The sequence below is a fragment of the Mustelus asterias genome, chromosome 13 (assembly GCF_964213995.1).
Source record: "Mustelus asterias chromosome 13, sMusAst1.hap1.1, whole genome shotgun sequence".
Classification (NCBI taxonomy): domain Eukaryota; kingdom Metazoa; phylum Chordata; class Chondrichthyes; order Carcharhiniformes; family Triakidae; genus Mustelus; species Mustelus asterias.
In genome coordinates this window covers 73,491,108-73,511,061 of record NC_135813.1, presented here as the reverse complement: position 1 = coordinate 73,511,061, position 19,954 = coordinate 73,491,108, and the positions used below count along the sequence as shown (strand labels likewise).

Here is a 19,954-nt window from a genome sequence, read left to right as displayed (position 1 = left end):
ATACTAGGGACAGCTTGCAAGAAGTCGTCACGCTCCGGCGCCATCTTGAATTGACCAATTCACCAATTCCATTTAAAATGATTAATACCTTAGAAATAAAAGCACGTTTTCTGCCTATTAATCAATTCCTTGCAATGTACATGGAATTTACTTTTTAGAATGCAAAATCTTTCTAATATTTGAGCAAACAACACAAATCACTCAATATAGTTAAACCTTTCCTTTGTCATTCTGAATAAATCACAAAAATTGTTGATCCAAATCACCTCCTTTCTAACACTGACCTACAGACCTTAGAAAAACAATGTTGCCATTCACAGGCCATGTGAGTTTCACTATCGGAGGTAGAGGTTTCTGTTTGTACTGATGTCGAATGAGGGGCAATATTAATTTCAAATTTCAATTAAAATTCTGCTTTGTTTGGGGTGGGAGATGTGGAGGCTAATTACATCTCTTGAAATTAAACATGTTGAAGTATTGTACACCTAAATGTTTGAAGAAAGCAGCTCAATAGGCCTAATAGTTTTGAGTTCTATACATGCATCTGTTACAAATCTAAAGGATAACAACTGTTGAAGTCAACAGCAAGTACTTTCCAAGAAACTCATGCCACACAGGTAAACATTCAGAACTAAGCATGCACTGATAGGAGAATTTTTGTTAGGCATAATAAAAATTCCTTCATCAAAGTAGGCTCCAAACAAAAAGCTTATCCACCAGAGCAATGATTAATTGAAATAATCGGCAATTGCCTAGATGGTGAAACACTGAAGCATGAACTGGCAATTTACAGACCAGTTAAGACTATTGCTTTTGTAATACATCTCTTTCAAAAAGCTGGCATGGGCACAATATGGCAAAATAACCATGAATTTTGCTTAAAGATTCTAACTACAAAATGAGGTGAAGCCTTCCACCATCTTGGAATACACTAACTCAATAAATAGCCTGTCCTGCTGACACATAGGAAATCATTACATTGCCAGATTTCTTCTTAGTTTTAAAGCAAAATTCTGTGGATGCTGGAAATGGAAATATAGAACATAGGACATTACAGCGCAGTACAGACCCTTCGGCCCTCGATGTTGCGCTGACCTGTGAAACAAATCTAAAGCCCATCTAACCTAGGGAAAAAAAATGCTGGAAATACTAAGTGGTCAGGCAGCAGCTGTTCTCCATAGTTGCCAGACCTGCTGAGTATTTCTAGTACATTTTTAAACATATTTCCTTGACGTACATTTGTCAAAGATGGTTGGTTCACCTACATTTTGATTTTTAGATCACGTGACTTTGGCATTTATTAAAACCATATTTAATCTGTAGCAAATGCAAGTAGAAATCCAGAGTATCAAACATCCCTGGATGCAAGCTGTTCAAGAAAGATGGGGAAGGAAACAAAGAAGGAGAATAATCAGTAATGATTGATCAGAATATGTGTTCAAAATGATGAGGAGTCTGATCAGAGTAATTTGGGAGAAACTGCTCCTTTTGGCAGAAAGATCAGGAACCAGAGGACACTGATTTAAGGAGATTAGCAAAAGAAGTCATGGTGACACGAAGAAAAACTCTTTTAAACAGTGATTAGCTTGGATTTGAAATGCGATGCCCGAGAGTGTGGTGGAGACATGTTCAAACAAGGCTTTCAAAAAGGGAATTCCATAATTATCTGAAGAAAGAATTTACAGAGCAATAGGTAAAATGGCAGAGGGCTGGGACTCGGTAAGTTGTACAAGCAATGAGCTGGCACAGACATGCCACATAGAATGTCCTCTTCTGGGCTGCAATCATTCAATGATTTAATAAGTCACATATGCAATAGATTTAAAACAAGGGTTTGACTTTAATCCCAAGGATACCAAACAGGTAAAAGAGGGCAGTGTAGCTACCAGGTTAGCCAGGCCTTCGCTTGCAGAAAAGTGCCGTGGAGGGGTTTTGGGAGATTCTCACTGCACAAAAAAGGAGTGTGCAACTTTCCCTTCTGGGCCCAAAAGACCACTCTTACATTAAATTACTTTTAAGTCACGAAAGTTAACCATACAAGAAGCTGGTCAAACCATTTTGTATGAAAATTCATACCCAAAGATTATCTTGTAAAATACCGCACCTTTGCATCTTGTTTAGTGAGAAAGTCTACAAATCCAAAGCCCCTGTGTGTGCCAGTTCCAGCCATTTTCTTAGGCAGTCGCACAGTCTTTATTTCTCCAAAGGTACTGAAAGAGAAAGGAAACATATTGATGGATTATTGTGACAAATATCATACACTGCCCAAATGTCTGGAAACCAACTTTATATGTATTTGAATTTTGGCCCATGGAATAGCCAATTTCCCGTTTCTGGTATCTGTAAGAGTACAAACCAACACTTGTCGGCAAGGTAGAAACGCATTACACATTAGAGGCAAAAAGTTATCACAAAATTCAAGAGAAAATTTGAACAGTCCATAAAATCACCAAATATTTACATGGTAATTAACATAATTTGTACGTGACACCATTAACTTGTAGACTACTGGTTAATTCAGGGAATTCCTGTCTCACTGGGCCAACTGGTTTACTTTTGAGCTCATTTACTATATTGCTGAAACAAGTTATTAAAACAATAAATTTGTTCAAATACCAATGGAATTATCAATATAATGACCCAAAGCAAATAAATTACAAAATGTTACATAAAATATTACCATCATTTTACTGTTCTTTTCCCCCCCATTTCCTGGCCTATTCAGTTGTATTTTTTTCCTTGACTCCAACTCTTTATTTTACCTACTTCAACTTTTCATCCTCACTTGCTTAAAGTTAAAATAATTAACTTTTATCCTCGATCATTGTTCACAATTTACATTTGCCATCAATTGGAAAAGGGCCAAAAAAGACCATTTTCCGTTAAAGTTCTATAAAAAGATAATCATGATCTCGAAAATACCTCAGCCAGTGTGTTAGAAATTCTTTGATCCCACTGACTGTGGATAGGGACAAGAGAAAGGGACAAATGGAGAATTTTGCACAGCAGTCAGCTTTCCAAAGGGAAAGCTGTAAAGAAGTAGGCCCTGAAAGAAGGATACAATGCAGCTTCCTACTTCAAACTTAAGTTTGTTGAAGTCAAGGAAGATAATCCACTGATGTAGGTAGGTTTAACCCTTTATTATTGTCATATGATTAAAGACAAAGACAAGTTGTATCTATCGAACTGAGGGGAGTCTGATCATAACTCTTGGACCTTCATTTGCAGGAACGAAAGTAGTTTACCCAGTATCAAAGAACCAAGTGTTTGATCAGTATTCTTTCAGTCATTTAAGACTGAGATAAAGAGAAATTACATTTTGTAAGAGAACTAAAGGCTAACAGAAACTCAACTTTCTCGCAGAAGCAGCACGATATTGGCTTCAGGACAAGGTGCGGAACTTTCACATCCCACTCGCCACGGGAATTGTAGAGGGGGGGGGGGGGGGGGGGTGGGTGGGTGGGTGGGTGGGGGGATGCAGGGGCAGACCATGCAAAGGTCTGTTGACCTTGGACAGGATTTTCCGGTTTTGGGGCGAGCGTGGCCGGGAAATCCCGCCCAAGTACTTTCAAACTTCAGCCAACAAAAAATTGCCTGGTGTACATTTTTTAAAAATAGAAGGCTTTCTGGGTAATACTATTTATTCGATAAAAGAACACATGCAATGCACATGGAATTACCAAATTCCAGTCTACAACCAATAATTGCATTTATTCGAGGCATTACTACATGGAAAAGAGAAAATAATTTATTCTGCAGTGATACAAACAGGGAACAAATATTTTTGCAAGTTACGCCAATAAACTAACCAGTAAAGAGACCATTAATCAGATGATTTGATATCATATTAACAAAAACATTGTAGTTTCAGAAAAGGTATCACTTAGAGAAAGAATGACTATTTGCTTCCACCCTATTTCTATTTTTTAAAAAAATACTCATATCTTTATTAACAAACTGAATACAAATTCTACAAATTTCATAAAGAGGAAAAAAAACAATTGCAGCCTACAAACAAAACTAAGCACAGAATTTACTGATTTTGTATCAAGTAAAAATCCAGAAATTTTAGCTTGCAATGAAAAGAATACAAAAAGTAATTATCCATTAAATAAATAACAATGGATTTATTTAACTGTGCTCTTTTTGGCTGATTTACTTGGTTTATAACAGCAAAAAATACTGCCATGGTTATGTACAATGCACCTGATTTTTAATTACATCTAATTCTTTTCGTCTCTCACTATCCAAAAATAAGATGTTCTCTATATTAGCCTAAAACGAAATGTGAGCCTAGAATCTGCAGTAATGAATACTTTAATAAGCAACAGAGAGGCTGAAACTATATTCAGCGTTAACCAAGTGCACCCAGCATGATCAAGCATTTATCTCCAGCATTTCCTGAAACACTACAGTGTGCAAATTTGGGATTATGAAAACCACAAATGAATCTGCACGTTCCCTTTCAAATTTCTGCCTATGCAATATTCAAGAAGGAAAATCAGAGTTAAGCAGAAATGTTATGCATATGCTGTGAAGCATATCATGACTGTGCCAGCACCCTGAACAATCATTCAAAAATAAGCTGAATGTCCCTAACTGTGCAACATCTGTGTAATGACAGGACCGATTTATTAGATCTAATAGAAGATACGAGAAGGGTGGCTGAAGCAGAGGTTAAAGGAGATACCAAAACAGCTGCAAAACAGATGCAAACACAGTAAATCCACTTTGTTCTGCACCCTTTTCATGACCTTTAATACAATGAAAATTCAAATGTTAGGCTTCAAGAGATGCTTGCCATTATGAAATTGGCACTGCTAGACTGAAGGAACAAAGCATTAGTCATGTAGCTTTAAGAAAAATCCACAGTCAGCCACAGGGGTCACAAGTATAAGCACTGAAGAAAAAGCACTATGAATGTAAAATAAGGCAGATATTTTCAAATCTGAACTACAAGTAAAAAGGCATTGATTTGGCACTTATGATACCTCAGTATAATTTTTATGTTAATCTTATTACATCAAAATATGTTCATATTGATTATTAAATTGGTTCCAAATATAGATTAAGTCAGAATATTAACATGTACCTACGTTTAAGGAATACAAACTCTTTCCTATCATTTAACATTTGTAATTTATTTTAAAAAATCTTTTTGCATGAATATAGAACAATGTCCACTTCTCAACCGTATTTACGATAGCATTAAGTTTAAAAATACAATCTAAACCCAAGCATTGCTCACAACAATTTTTAGCAGGAGAGAAAGCTCAAAAAAGATTTTAAAATAATTTAAATAGTTAGGATAAGCATATGGGAATTATTTTCAAGCAGTCAATTACTGTCATTTGAAACACATCACCTTCTTGCAATTCCAGTTACTGTTTATTTTATCTCTTTTTTTAAACAAAACATTAGGATATTGGACTATTTTAAGCTAATGAGTACTTTGCTTATGTATTCATATCTTAAAGAGCTGAAATTCTTAAACAGAAGGTCACGTAGGTATTAAGAGATCCAATATATATTAGTTATGCAAAATCACCCACATCTTAAGATTCATCGAAAACTTAATATGCCGTTCCCATCACTTAAAACTGCACGTTTAAATTGGGCAAATAATACAAACCATTTGCCATTACTGTACTGTCAATTACAAAGTTTCTGCTTACAGCATGTTAAGTGCGCCAGCTATTGCGGACAGACACCAGTGTTCAGTGAGTCTCTTGGTTAAGCAAACTGGCTATTTCAGGCATGGAGCCACAGGGGAATTCATCTGAAGAGAAGCTGGATGATACTGACTGATCTATGTGGACAGAATCAATGCAGAAGTGCAAGTGAAAATTTCATGTTTCTTTGCCATGCGTAAGTCAGTATGAGAGTCACGCAGAACATTACACTACATTACTATGTTACACATTGCATCAGAGAAAGTATGAGAAATCAAAACAATAAAGTACTGAGTTCCAGTAGCATCTACCATGTACTTGATTCTAACAGGATAGTTTAGGTCTAGTCAGTAATGGCAGGGCTTTAAATGGGACATTTTGAGAGGGAAAAAGTGTTTCAGTCAGGTTTAAAAAAATAGTGCAGGAGATGTAACACCTGCTCTTTTACCTCCTCATTTCCCACCAAGGTCCCAAAATATTTCTTCCAGGGCAAACAGCAAATTACTTGTACTTTTTTCGAGTTAGCATACTGTATTTGTTGCTCATAATATAGTCCCCACTAGACTAGGGAAACCAAATGCAAATTGGGTGACCACTTTGTGGAACAGTTCCATTCAGTCTGCAAGTTTGATCCTGAACTTGCAGCTTTAATTCTCCATTTTGTCTTCCCTGTCATTGGACTCCTGCATTGTTCTAATCTAATGAAGCTTAAAGGAACTTGCGGAACAGCACCTCCTTTTGATTTGACACTTTATAGCCTTCTGAGTCACTAAGTTTTTGATTTGATTTATTGTCACTTGCATTAGTATACAGTGAAAAGTATTGTTTCTTGCCAGCTATATAGACAAAGCTTATGGTACCTAGAGAAGGAGAGAGTGCACAATGTAGTGCTACATTCATAGGTAGGGTGTAGAGAAAGATCAACTTAATATGAGGTAGGTCCATTCAAGAGTCTGATGGCAGCAGGGAAGCAGCTGTACTTGAGTTGGTCTCTTCAGACTTTTGCATCTTTTTCCTGACAGAAGAAGGTGGAAGAGGGTATGTCCGGGATTCATGGGGTGCCTTATGCCGGCTGCTTTTCCGAGGCAGCGGGAAGTATAAACAGAGTCAATGGATGGGAGGCTGGTTTCATAGAATCCTGCAGTGCAGGAGGAGGCCATTCGGCCCATCGAGTCTGCACAGTCCCACCGAGGCCTCATCCCCATAACCCCATGTGTTTACCCTAGCTAGTCCCCCTGACACTAAGGGCCAACTTACCTAACCTGCACATCTTTGGACTGTGGGAGCACCCGGAGGAAACCCGCACAGACATGGGGACAACATGCAAACTCCACACTGACAGTGACCCCAAGCCGGGAATCGAACCCAGGTCCCTGGTGCTGTGAGGCAGCAGTGCTAATCACTGTGCCACCATGTCGCCCGTGGTTTGCGTGATGGGCTGGGTTTCGTTCACGATCCTTTGTAGTTTTTTGTGGTCCTAGACAGAGGAGGAGCCATACCAAACTGTGATATGACCTGAAAGAATGCTTTCTATCTTGCATATGTAAAAGTTGGTGAGCGTTGTAGCGGACATACCAAATTTCCATAGCCTCCTGAGAAAGCACAGGCGTTGGTGGGCTTTCTTAACTGTGGCGTCAGCATGGACAGCCCAGGGCAGGTTGTTGGTGATCTGGACACCTAGAAACCTGAAGCTCTTGACCATTTCCACTTCATCCCCGTTGATGTAGATAGGGGCATGTCTTCCACTATGCTTCCTGAAGTCGATGACTATCTCCTTCATTTTGTTGACATTGAGGGAGATAGTATTGTCATCGCACCAGTTCACTAGATTCTCTATTTCTTGCCTGTACTCCGTCTCATTGTTTGAGATCCGATCCATTGCAGTGGTGTCATCAGCAAACTTGAAAATAGAGTTGGAGGGGAATTTGGCCACACAGTCATAGGTGTATAAGGAGTATAGTAAGGTGCTGAGGACACAGCCTTGTGGGGCACCGGTGTTGAGGATGATCGTGGAGGAGGTATTGTTGCCTATCCTTACTGATTGTGGTCTGGGTTAGGAAGTCTCGGATTCTGTTGCAGAGACAGAAGCCAAGCCTCAGGCCACGGAGCTCGGAGATGAGTTTTTTTTAGGTGTAATGGTTTTGAAGGTTGAGCTGTAGTCAATAAATAGGAGTCTGACATAGGTGTCTACATTTTCAGATCATCATCAACACTCCCATTTTTTTTCTCAGACAGCAGTTGTTGGTGATGGCATTGCTCATTTATACCTTCTTCAGAACTATCTTTTGTTTCTTTACTTAGTCATTGGCATCTCCTTTTACCTTGCACCATCATTCCTTTGTCATTTAATCTATTCTGCTTTCTACCATATAACAGACTTTCCCTTTTTTTCTTACCTCACTCTTCTCTTTCCCCGTCTTTGTACGGACTTTATGTCTGTTGTATCTCTAAATTTTGAGTACTGATGAACAGTCATCAACTTAAAACATTAATGCTGTTCCTCTCTCCACAGCACCAGCCTGACCTGATGAGCATTTCCAATATTTTATGCTTTTGTATGGATCTATATATACACTGTTCAATATGTATAGTGGACTAATGGCATTAGCACTACCACATCTACTGAAGTTTGTGGGTCAGTGCTTTGGGCCAACAATACCTGATTAGGCCTTTCCTCATTCACTCAAAGTTATCTTTCATGCAGTAACTTCATATCCCACCACTTACGAGAAATATGAATTAATTTTTTGGATCATATTTCAATACAGGTATTGTTGGTACATCAAAATTTTGTTTGCTTTGACTATATCTGTACTGATCTATCAGCATGTGGAAAGCAACAACTTGAAGAGACAATCAAAGTATGTAATCATTCAAATTTCATTTAATTCTTAGTCAATATTGTTTCAGGATGAAAAGGGTTCAGCTCTGAGCTTCAAGCATACATTCAGGTTGAATTTTCCAAACTACAATTCTGAGTGTAATTTGTTAGTCAAATGGTTTATTTCACTCTCGTCTCACTTCATGTAATCACAGAATTGTGAAGTGGTACTGATGCCTGTGCAGTTCTCCATGGATTCTAGACATTCCAAACTTTTTGTGGTTTAACTTGTAACTGAGAAAGCAGTACAATACATCAATATGAGTTGAAAGAATCCAATGCTAATATCTTTCCTGCACACCCCTGCATTGTTTGAAAATTCTAACCTGTTACTTATTGTGCTCTGTACTCTCCAAGGCTGTACACGGGGTACATAAGCTCTGCATTTTGAAGAAAAAGGGCACACTGCTTTTTGCTAAGCTTATAGACTTTAACATTGATACAAAACATGTATTAAAGTCTCTTCTCCATCAGTATCTGTTAGTTATACATCTTATGCAACAATGTCACTGGTTGCTTGTTGTACCAGAATATGCTGCAAAAAAAAAGCACTATTTATCTCTGTGTAACAGAAAAATCATCACAGCTTCCATGTGGAAAGGCATCTTCGACACTTTTTTCCCAAATCTGCCATACAGGTGAAAAAACTGTCCTTTCTGTTTTTTCCACTTTCAATAAGTGACCTCTCTAAATTTGTGAACAACATGGGGAACAGCATGATTTAGCAAAGTATTGCTAAAGGGGAAAAAAACAGATGGCCTGGATGCAAATTACGCTATATAGAGTAAGAAGAGGAAGTCATGTGCTGTCTCACAGGAAGTGCTTTGGGGCATTCTAAACGCAAGAAATAAGAAAAAGCCAGGTGCATTGCCTATTTCTTCTATATTACTCACTATAGGATACAAACAAAGACTGGGGTTCACAAATGTCAGGTCAGAACACAAATCTGGAAGTTCAAATGATGTTGTGAAGGTAGATACGTTTTAGCCTGAATAGGTTTTATTTCATAATTCTATGTTCTTACCTGTTTTACTTTAACAGCCTACGTAATGAGAAATAAAATTAATTATTTACAACTTCAATAGCTATTTATTATTGCACTAGGGAAATGCATTTAATAAATGTATAATAAAGCAGTATCATTAACAAACAAAAATATGGATTAATGCTAAACCATAGATTAGCTGGATGCCACCAAATCTCGTTCTACATCCTGGCCTATATTTGTGATAAACTAGAAAACAAACCTATCGACTCGTGAACAGAATGTTTTGACAATGCCTTAAACAAACACTTTAGAGTAAGAACATGCACTTATATAGCTCTTTAAATGTAATAAATCATTCCAAAGTGCAGACAAAATCTGATGCCAAGCAACATAAAGACGATATTGGGATAGCTGACCAAAAGCTTGGCCAAAGAAATAGATATTAAGGAGGATTTTAAAGGAGGAGAAAGAGTAAAGGTAAAGTCGCTGTAGTCCCAGATGATCATAGGCTGCTCTCCCCTTTGAGGGGAAAACAGCCTTGGTGGTGATTTAACCTGAGGATCACCATGACTCAGGCGAGGGAAAAGGTTGATAAGGTGGGTCTCCATGAATAATCGCAGCCAGTACAGGAATTGAACCTGCGCTGCTGGTGTTGCTCTGCATTACAGACCAGCTGCCCAGCCAATTGAGCATTGTTGGTGATAGAAAGGATCTGGGGTCGGAAACTCAAATCAGGGTTAAATCGGATGCCTACTGATGGAGCAATGGTGAATTTTAATCAAGAACACAAAAATGTAACTTTTATCCCAAACCCCAGCTTAGAGCATAATTTATTAGATATGCAAGACCATGGGTGGGATTTTCCGGCCGTGCTCACGCCAAACCAGAAAATCTCGCCCAAGGTCAACCGATCTTTGCATGTCACTCCCCCCAAATCCCCCCCCCCCCCCCCCAACAACCTGGTATGACTCCCGTGGCAGGCAGGATGGGAAAACATTTCTCCCAGGTCTTCAATTATCATTCCAAGGTACACATTCTCTCTCCACTTGATATTCCCTTACAGTCAGTAACAAATGAAAACACTGAGTTTCCCTGAATGAACAATCAGACACAAAAAAAATCTATTAATGCCTACTAACATGGTTCCATATTTTATGCAACCAAATTGCAACTCAATATGTCGACACAAAACACCAAGTTGAAGTGGTGCCCTCCAACTTTAATCTTTACATACTATGCACATGCCACAATTGATCTTTTTCATATTATAACAATTGATGGACCTTATTAACATTTAAATAATTAGAATTACATTTTGTTCAGATTGTACCAAGGGGAAGATTGTAATCTAGCAGGATAGGGTCTGGGTGGGATTGTGGTTGGTGCCGATTCGATGGACCAAATGGCCTCCTTCTGCACTGTATGATTCTATGATACTATGATACTATGAAAAAAATGAACGTTTTCAGTAATCAATATTACAAGGAAATATGTCACAAAAAAGGATAATTTACGAGCTCGATTGAACTTTCGTTATGCCTTATAACAGGTAAATAATTGATGCAACTAGATTGGAAAAGAAGCGAAACCTTATAATTACCAATTTAACAGCAAAGTTAGAGGATCTTTTCAGTTTTGTCATACGCAGAAGCAATTATTTCTGAGAGGAAAAGGTGGAACATTTACTTTAAAAAAGTACAAGACCTGTTATATGTATTGTCTTCAAAATGATAAACAGAATTAAGTTTTTACAGCATTATGATGAGTGCCATAAACTAATGTATACAATTAAACACATGAACACTGAACCAATAGAGGATTATAGGAACTCATTAAGTGACTAATAAGTTTGGAACCATTGATTTAATGTAGGAACTATTAACTACCATAAAGTCTGTTAAAATCATGGTATTTTTAAAACCGTATTCCCTTCCTTGATTTTAAAATAAGATCTGTTATAGAGCACATTGGCGATCTTTTAACCTGGTACTAAGGCAGGAGAGGGTTAAAAAGAGCGACATATGTAGACCATGTATTTTTACTTGATACTTGATCAATTACATATCCAGTCCTTAAGAAACTCCAGTAGTACATTAGTTCTGCTCAGAGAGAGTGCTAACAGACTATGTTATCTTTCCACACAAATTAGGTTGATTTGAATCTTGACTTTCATATGTTACTGAAATGCCATGAATGCCTATTCTGCATGTAAAATATCATATTATTGTGTTAATTTTCACAAATGAGATTGTGGTATGTACAGCTTTCCCCAGTTGAGGAGTACTGTGAATAAGTTGCTATTTTTCTTTGAAGGAAGGACCACAAGTTTATAGGGCTTACTGCTCTTCTGACTTATTTTGTTGCTCCTTCTTCGAAACAGCTCAAAATTATTTACGATAATGTGACTAAGTGATATGATATTAGCTTTGCTGATTTAATCTTCTACAAAATTGCAGCTATGGTCAGCTTTGCTATTCTTGACAAGGTTATTCGTGGAATAGAGTCACTTGAGTTGCAGCCACTTCATACTTATGAAGCAGCAAAAGAACAAAAGAAACAAACATTAGGAATTCTGTCCTTTATTTGCAGGCATTCAAATATAAACAAGCTAGGCTAGTTTGTATACAGGCACTTCAGTTAAGTTCTCCATATTGTTCGGTGACCTCAGCACCCACAATGGTATTTAAGATGTCTTTGTTGACTGTCTTTAGTCACCACTCAGTAAAATATGCCATCTGATTTTGATCAGCAGTTCTTGCTTTAAATCTCATTTGATACCTGACTGCAGCAGTTATTCTTCCAGGAGACTTGAATTTGGGGATCTCTTTAAATAAGACCTGGACAGCCACTTAATATAAACATACTCATCTGATATTAAGTTGTAGTTCAATTCAATCATTGTTGACTTCTGACAAAATGCAAAAAAAAACTCTGTAGTTACATTTAATAACAAATATACAATCACAGTAATCACTCCTCCTGGTTTTATTTCACACTAAATGGGCTTTCAAAAATGAATTTATTTGAGTTACAATGTGGAGCATGCAAGGCAGACAGAGAGAAAAATACAACCATGCTCAATAAATTACTCGAAGGGTGGGATTTTCCAGTTCTGCCAGCAGCAGACATCGTGACAGTGTAAGATTTTGACAACTTTACTAATTTTTAGGTCAGTAACATATAGGGATTTTATTACTTAACCATTTTTTAAAAATGGCTTATTTTGAATTTCTGTTATTAAGACAATGGAGAATCAAGGCAGTTGGGTTACTTGGCTGGTGTTGTTTGTGAGGAACAACACCTGGAGGAAACCCACCCAAACACGGGGAGAACATGCAGGCTCCAGTCACCCAAAGCCGGAACTGAACGAAGGCCCCATGTGCTGTGAGGTAGCAGTGCTAACCACTGTCCACCATGCAGCCCAGTGGCACTGTAATGAACAGAAACCATGTCAAATGCTCTTCAGAGAGCTAGCACAAGAGCTCCGTCAGGCCACTCTAGCCAGAAGTTCAGGTGCAAACCAGCATCTTCACATGTAATATATCAGCATTGGACGGGCTGGCAGATGCACACGCGCACAATATTGCATAATTGTGGCAATCTAACAGACATTTCAGGAGTCACCAAGAGCTAGCTAGGTCCAGAGCTCTACATCATAAAAGTGGAAACTATTATAGGGGTAACGTTTAGCCGTAAACACAGTTATGAGGCCATGCTGCAGGCTGCCAAGAACAGCTAAGGTCCCAGACAATAACTTCATCTGTAAGCCACATCCAAACCTGACAGACATTATTTGGAGGTCATTGAAAAATGAAATGACTCCCATGCAGCTGACATAATAAAATAAACTGCAAAATCTATACTTATGAGGCAACATAATGCCTGACGCAAGTCTTACATATGAATTGCCTAACTCCCATGTTCAGAGAAACTAGCTTTGCCCATGTCACTTCTGTTGATGTACAGGCAATGAGGGTCACGATGTGGATAAGTGAGAAGGAGGCACTTGTTATACTTGGATGACTTTGGAGCATTACACCAATCATTCACTGGATGAGACTTCCAGAAAAGCAAAAATTTTTTTTTTTACAGATGTGCAAAGTATGTACTGAGTGAACACTCATACCACCATTTCATATTCAGAACTACTTAATTTTTCTAACCCTATCAATACATTAGAGTGCAACCTCAACATCTGCAGCAAAGGTAGAGGTAGCCAGTTCACAGCTATGCCTTGTTGTCTGAGATTACCTTTGGGTGTCCTCTGGATCCTGAAAGTCTGGAGGGCCCCAGACTGCATTAGTTTTCCTGCTGTGGGGACTGAGCAGCACGAGTCACTGGCAATGGGGATTTGGAGGAGCTGGACAGACCTGCAGAGTGTCTGGCCAATTCTTGTCCTCTCTGTGAGTTCTTGAGGATCCCTCCCTGACTTTTTGAAAAGGGGCTCCTGGTGGAAGATAGAGATGTCGTCTCACTTTTCTCTAGCTGCTGATGGATCTCACTCACGTTAGATTGCAGGAGTGCAGGTCCAAGTGCATATCTGGCACAAATGTATGATGTGGAGATGCTGGTGTTGGACTTGGGTAAGTAATGTATGAACTAGAGTCTACATGACTACGAATGGTGAACACAATATGCTTGCATGTCAGTGCTACATCATCAGACAGAATGTGGATGGATTCCGCCAGCCTCCATTCTAACCTGATGATAGCCTCTGACAACACTGCCTGCTGCACCTCTGCTTGTCTCTGGAGCGCTAACATTTCTCCAAGGGCTGATTCCAGAGGCTTGTCATCAGACTCAGCAGGGGCCTGGCTTCTAGCAGTCCTCGAGTGTTGACGAATTCAGCTGTCACTGCCTCCGTCTATCTGGATCCACTGCTGTGTTCACTAGATGCAGATCCCAAGCTGGCATCTAAAACTAGGTCCCACCAAGGCATGTGTTGCTGCATTGGAGGAGGGTGCTGGTGAATGCAGTGGTGGGTCTTCTTCAGATTCTTCCTCGGGATCTCCATCTGAGGTGCATTGGGGATTGGGTTGATGGGATAAGTTGGTGGTTTCCCATGGTCTGATCTTGTCCCTGGCTGTAATAGAGAATAAAGATAACTAACGATTAGTTATTACATTAAATAGCATTCAGTGTCAGTGGGCTGGTGAAGGTCACTGGACGGACTCTTACTGGTTTGTTCGCCGATGACTTTGGCACAGGAACAGTCTCCATCCACGCCAGCTAGCTTTGCCACCTGCTCCTCAAAAGGAGCGAGTAAGAGTCCGTCCAGTGACCTTCACCAGCCCATTGACACTGAATGCTATTTAATGTAATAACTGGCAATCTCCCTCCAATCTTTGATCGCTCCCTCTTGCTATGGGCGATCTTGTCCTACGTGAAGAGTTGGACAGACTGTGAGCAGGATGGGTGCAAAGGCAGATGAAAAGCAAGTCGACCTGAATCTGAAGATGCAACTTCTGCAGGATGTCACAAGAGATGAAGATGTGCGAGATGTGAAGTGTGCGCGAGAGAATCAATGATGATGTCTCTCATGCTGGTTGTGAGAGACATCGCTGGGCTGCCACTCTGCAAATGCCTGATTTTATTTTATTCGTGGGTTGTGGGTATTGCAGGCTAGGTCACTGTTCATTGCCCATCCTTAATAGCCCTTGAACCAAATGGCTTGCTAGGCCATTTCAGAGGCATTTAGGAGTCAACCACATTGCTGTGGGTTTGAAGTCACACGTAGGCCAGAGTAGGTGAGGATGGCATATTTTTTTAAGTGAACCAGATGGAATTTTATTACAACTGACAATGGTTTCATGGTCATCGTTGGACTTTTAATCCCAGCTTTTTATTGAACTCAAATTCCACCATCTGCCGTGGTGGGATTCAAACCCAAGCCCCCAGAACATTACCCTGGGTCTCTGAATTACCAGTCCAGTGACAATACCACTATACCATCACCTCCCTCATGACTTTGAGAGAGTGAATAGTGAGTGAAGAGAAGGCTGACTTACCCTGGCAGAGCGGATGAGATCAGTCATCCTCTTCCGGCACTGGAAAATGATTCTCACCCGAGAACCACAGGAGCTGACTTTCCAAGCGATTCTTCTAAGCTTGCGTCGAGGGTGGTGGACCTCCAGTTCTCATCATGGGGCCAGGGGACCTCTTGCCAGTTCTGGACTGCCTGGAGGAGTGTCCGCAGGCACTTGTCACTGAACTTTGGGGGAGATAGTTTGCTTTTTTCTCAGGGTCGTTCTTTCATTTGCAATGACAGGTCCTGGGCTGCATGAGTGAACATGTGTGCCCATGCGGCTTTTAAACATGGCGTCCTTGGACCCGATGAGGGTGGTGGACTAATCCCAGCCCTCCCTACCACAAGATAAGATGCACTGCTTGTTTATGGATACATAATAAAGTGAAAGGCAGATGATCCGGCAGGCAGCTGGTCCTGCCCCCCCCCCCACACACACACACACACACACACACACACCTGCTACTACAAAATGTTTCACTAAATTGAACACCTTTTGGGCTTAAAACGCATTTATAATCCATCTTTCTTTGCAAAACAGAATCACCAAACCAAGGTGCAAGATTATGCCCACAAAAGGGTTAAAAGAAGTACTTTTCAAAACCTATTTTTTAAATGCAATTTCTAAAATGCAGTAATCCCTATTTAAATGCTCAAAATTACTTTTGCAATGCTATGACAGTTTTGTCAGTTTGACTGACTGGTCGAGACCAGCTACATCTGGGCATAACATTTTTAAAAAATAACTGTGCAATCCCATCTATTTTGCTGTACATATCCACTCATCTCTCATTCATGAGTGACTGCGTATGGATGATACAGGTGTACGGATGATACAAGTGTACTACTTGTTTAAAAATATTTTCCTAAATAAAAAATGAAATTAGACAATTCGGTAAATGGGCCTGCATTTCCTCCAGCTAAACACGGGAATCAACAAGACATCCTTTTTTTGTTTTCATCACAAGTTCTGTGCACTTGGCTCCAATTCCAATCTCTTTCAGGACTGCTTGCTCAGATCAAATTCAGACATTGCACATCTTTGGTACGCCACTCGACCCCAAGCTGACCTTTCAGCGACATATCCAATCTATTGCCAGGACAACACATTTTCATCTTCATAACTCTATTCATTTCCATCCTTACCTCAAGCCCACATTGCCAAAAGTATCATCTACACCATGGCCTTTCTGGGCTTGGCCCTTCCAACTGTCTCAGTCAAGTTCCTGAGCTCCACAGTAAGTTCATTAATCACCGCACTACTTTTCTATCCACCAGTGCAACAAGTTTGAAATCTGGCAAAGATTCACCAATATTTGCAAAGTTCTATCAAATCCACTGAATTACCTTTGATACATACAATTTGGAAGCCATAGCAAAGCCCCACATAGGGAGAAAAATGACCGTTAGCCCATTTTGATGTTGGTTGAGCAATAAATGTTAAGCATAACACTTTAAAAACTCCCTTTTCTTCATCAAAAAGGACCATAGATGGTTTTATATCCGTTTGAAAAGGCAAATGCGCATTGGTTTAACATGAATGTTGTAACTGTTGGTGCAGCTCCAGCAACACTCAAGAAACTTGACACCATCCAGGACAAAGCAGCTCGCTTGATTGGCACCACGTCAACAAAGATCCACTCTCTCCAGCACCGACGCTCAGTAGCAGCAGTGTGCACTATCTACAAGATGCACTGCAGCAATTTACCAAAGATCCTTAGACAGCATCTTCCATAGCCACGACCACTTCCATCTAGAAAGACAAGGGCAGCAGATACATGGGAACACCACCACCTGCAAGTTCCACTCTGATGCACTGTCAATTAAGCGAAGACTAGTTAGTACGTAAGAACTAATAGACTTTTATTCACAAAAGACTTGGAGCACACCCATGCTGATGAACTGGTCCGGCGACTGAGGCACGGGGGTGGGGAGCAGTCACCTTTATACCTGGACCAAGAGGGGAGGTATCTCAGGCAGGGCCGGCAGGGGCGTGTCCAGGCATGTCACACATACACACAGGCAATAACTTAACAGTGGTTTACCACATTCACCCCCTGCTTTTTAAAAAAAAGAGTCCGGCGGGGGTGAGGTGGTGGAACAATATTTACAGAATTACAATTTTACAAATTCAGTCTCTCTGGGGGCTTGATCTGCCGCTGCGACTGCCGTAGTGCCGGTTGTGGTGTGGGTTCCGGTGGCCATGGTGTTGGTTCAGGCGCCAGGCCGTAGTTGCTCGAGTCATTTGTGGTCCCTTCCGGTTGTCGGGTGCGTGGTGGCGGCTCCTGGGGCTCAGGCGTGCTGTATACGGGGGTTGGGGGTGTGGGGTGTCGTGATCCCTGGGGCACCTGCGGGTGCCAGGTCTCGAATGGAGACCGTGTCTTCCCGCCCGTCGTGATACGCCACATAGGCATATTGGGGGTTGGCGTGGAGAAGCAGGACCCTTTCGACCAGGGGGTCCGACTTATGGGTCCTCACGTGCTTCCGGAGCAGGACAGGGCCTGGGGACGTCAGCCACGACAGTAGTGAGGTCCCCGAGGAGGACTTCCTGGGGAAAACAAACATTCTTTCGTGAGGGGTAGCATTAGTAGCTGTGCAAAGGAGTGATCTAATCGAGTGTAGTGCATCAGGGAGGACCTCTTGCCAGCGGGTGACTGGAAGATCTTTAGACCTCAGAGCTAGTAAAACGGCCTTCCAGACTGTCGCGTTCTCCCTCTCTACCTGTCCGTTCCCCCTGGGGTTGGAGCTGGTGATCCTACTCGAGGCTATGCCTTTGGAGAGCAGGTACTGTCGCAGCTCATCACTCATAAAGGAGGATCCCCAGTCGCTATGGATATAGCTAGGGAAACCGAACAGGGTGAAGAGGCTGTGCAGGGCCCTGACGACCGTGGCCGAGGTCATATCCGGGCAGGGAATAGCGAAGGGGAAACGTGAATATTTGTCAATGACGTTGAGCAAGTATATGTTGCGGTCAGAAGAGGGGAGGGGGCCTTTGAAGTTGACGCTTAGGCGCTCGAAAGGGCGGGTGGCCTTTATGAGGTGTGCTCTGTCTGGCCGATAGAAGTATGGTTTGCAGTCTGTGCAGACCTGGCAGTGTCTCCCTGACTTCCTCAATGGAGTAGGGCAGGTTACGGGCTTTAATGAAGTGAAAAAACCTGGTGACCCCCGGGTGGCAGAGGTCATTGTGGAGAGTCTGGAATTGGTCTATTTGTGAGCTGGCACATATTCCCCGGGACAGGACATCTGGGGGCTCATTGAGCTTCCTGGGCCGGTATAAGGTGTCGTAATTGTAGGTGGAAAGCTCGATTCTCCACCTCAATATTTTATCATTTTTGATCTTGCCCCACTGCGAGTCCGTGAGTAGGGTGAATCGTTTACCAGCTAAGTAGTGGCGCCAGTGTTGTACAGCTTCCACTATATGGGCCTCCTTCTCGACAGAGGAGTGTCGGATTTCAGGGCCTTGGGGGTTCGTGAGAAGGTGGCCACGGGTCTGCCTGCCTGGTTAAGGGTGGCGGCTAGGGCGAGGTCAGATGCATCGCTCTCCACCTGGAACGGGATGGATTCGTCTACAGCATGCATCATGGCCTTCGCGATGTCTGCTTTGATGCAGTCGAAGGCCAGGCGGGCCTCTGTTGTCAGGGGAAAAGAGGTGGATTTGATGAGCGGACAGGCTTTATCCACATAATTGGGGACCCACTGGGCGTAATATGAGAAGAAGCCCAGGCATCTCCTCAGTGCTTTGAGGCTGGTGGGGAGAGGAAGTTCCAGGAGGGGACGCATGCGGTCGGGATCGGGACCGATGACCCCGTTTTCCACAACACAACCAAGGATGGCGAGACGGTGTGTGCGGAGTACGCACTTCTTATTATAGGTCAGATTTAGGAGTGGCGGTGTGGAGGAATTTGTGGAGGTTGGCGTCGTGGTCCTGCTGATCATGGCCGCAGATGGTGATGTTATCCAGGTACGGGAAGGTGGCCCGCAGCCTGTTCTGGTCTACCATTCGATCCATCTCATGCTGGAAAACCGAGACCCTGTTGGTGACGCCGAAGGGGACCCTAAGGAAGTGATAGAGGCGGCCATCCGCCTCGAAGGCAGTATATTGGCGGTCTTCCGGGCGGATAGGGAGCTGGTGGTATGCAGATTTTAAGTCGATGGTGGAGAACACCCGATAATGCGCAATCTGATTAACAGTGTCAGATATGCGGGGAAGGGGGTACACGTCCAGCTGCGTGTCGCGGTTAATGGTCTGACTGTAGTCAATGACCATGCGATGTTTCTCACCAGTCTTAACGACTACTTGGGCTCTCCAGGGGCTGGTACTGGCCTCGATGATCCCCTCCCCTAGGAGCCGTTGTACTTCGGACCTGATAAAAGCCCTGTCTCCAGCA

The 19,954-nt window shown here is 41.7% G+C and overlaps 1 protein-coding gene across 2 annotated transcripts in view; it reads right to left on the bottom strand.

Annotated features, from left to right (window-relative positions):
- The window catches only part of rbm19 (RNA binding motif protein 19), a 238,010-nt gene that overhangs the window by 119,880 nt on the left and 98,176 nt on the right, over window positions 1–19,954 (bottom strand). For both annotated transcript variants that reach the window (XM_078227007.1, XM_078227006.1), the window contains exon 22: window positions 2,105–2,210. In XM_078227007.1, coding sequence (XP_078083133.1) covers window positions 2,105–2,210 — 106 coding nt within the window. The remainder of the gene's footprint in view (window positions 1–2,104; window positions 2,211–19,954) is intronic.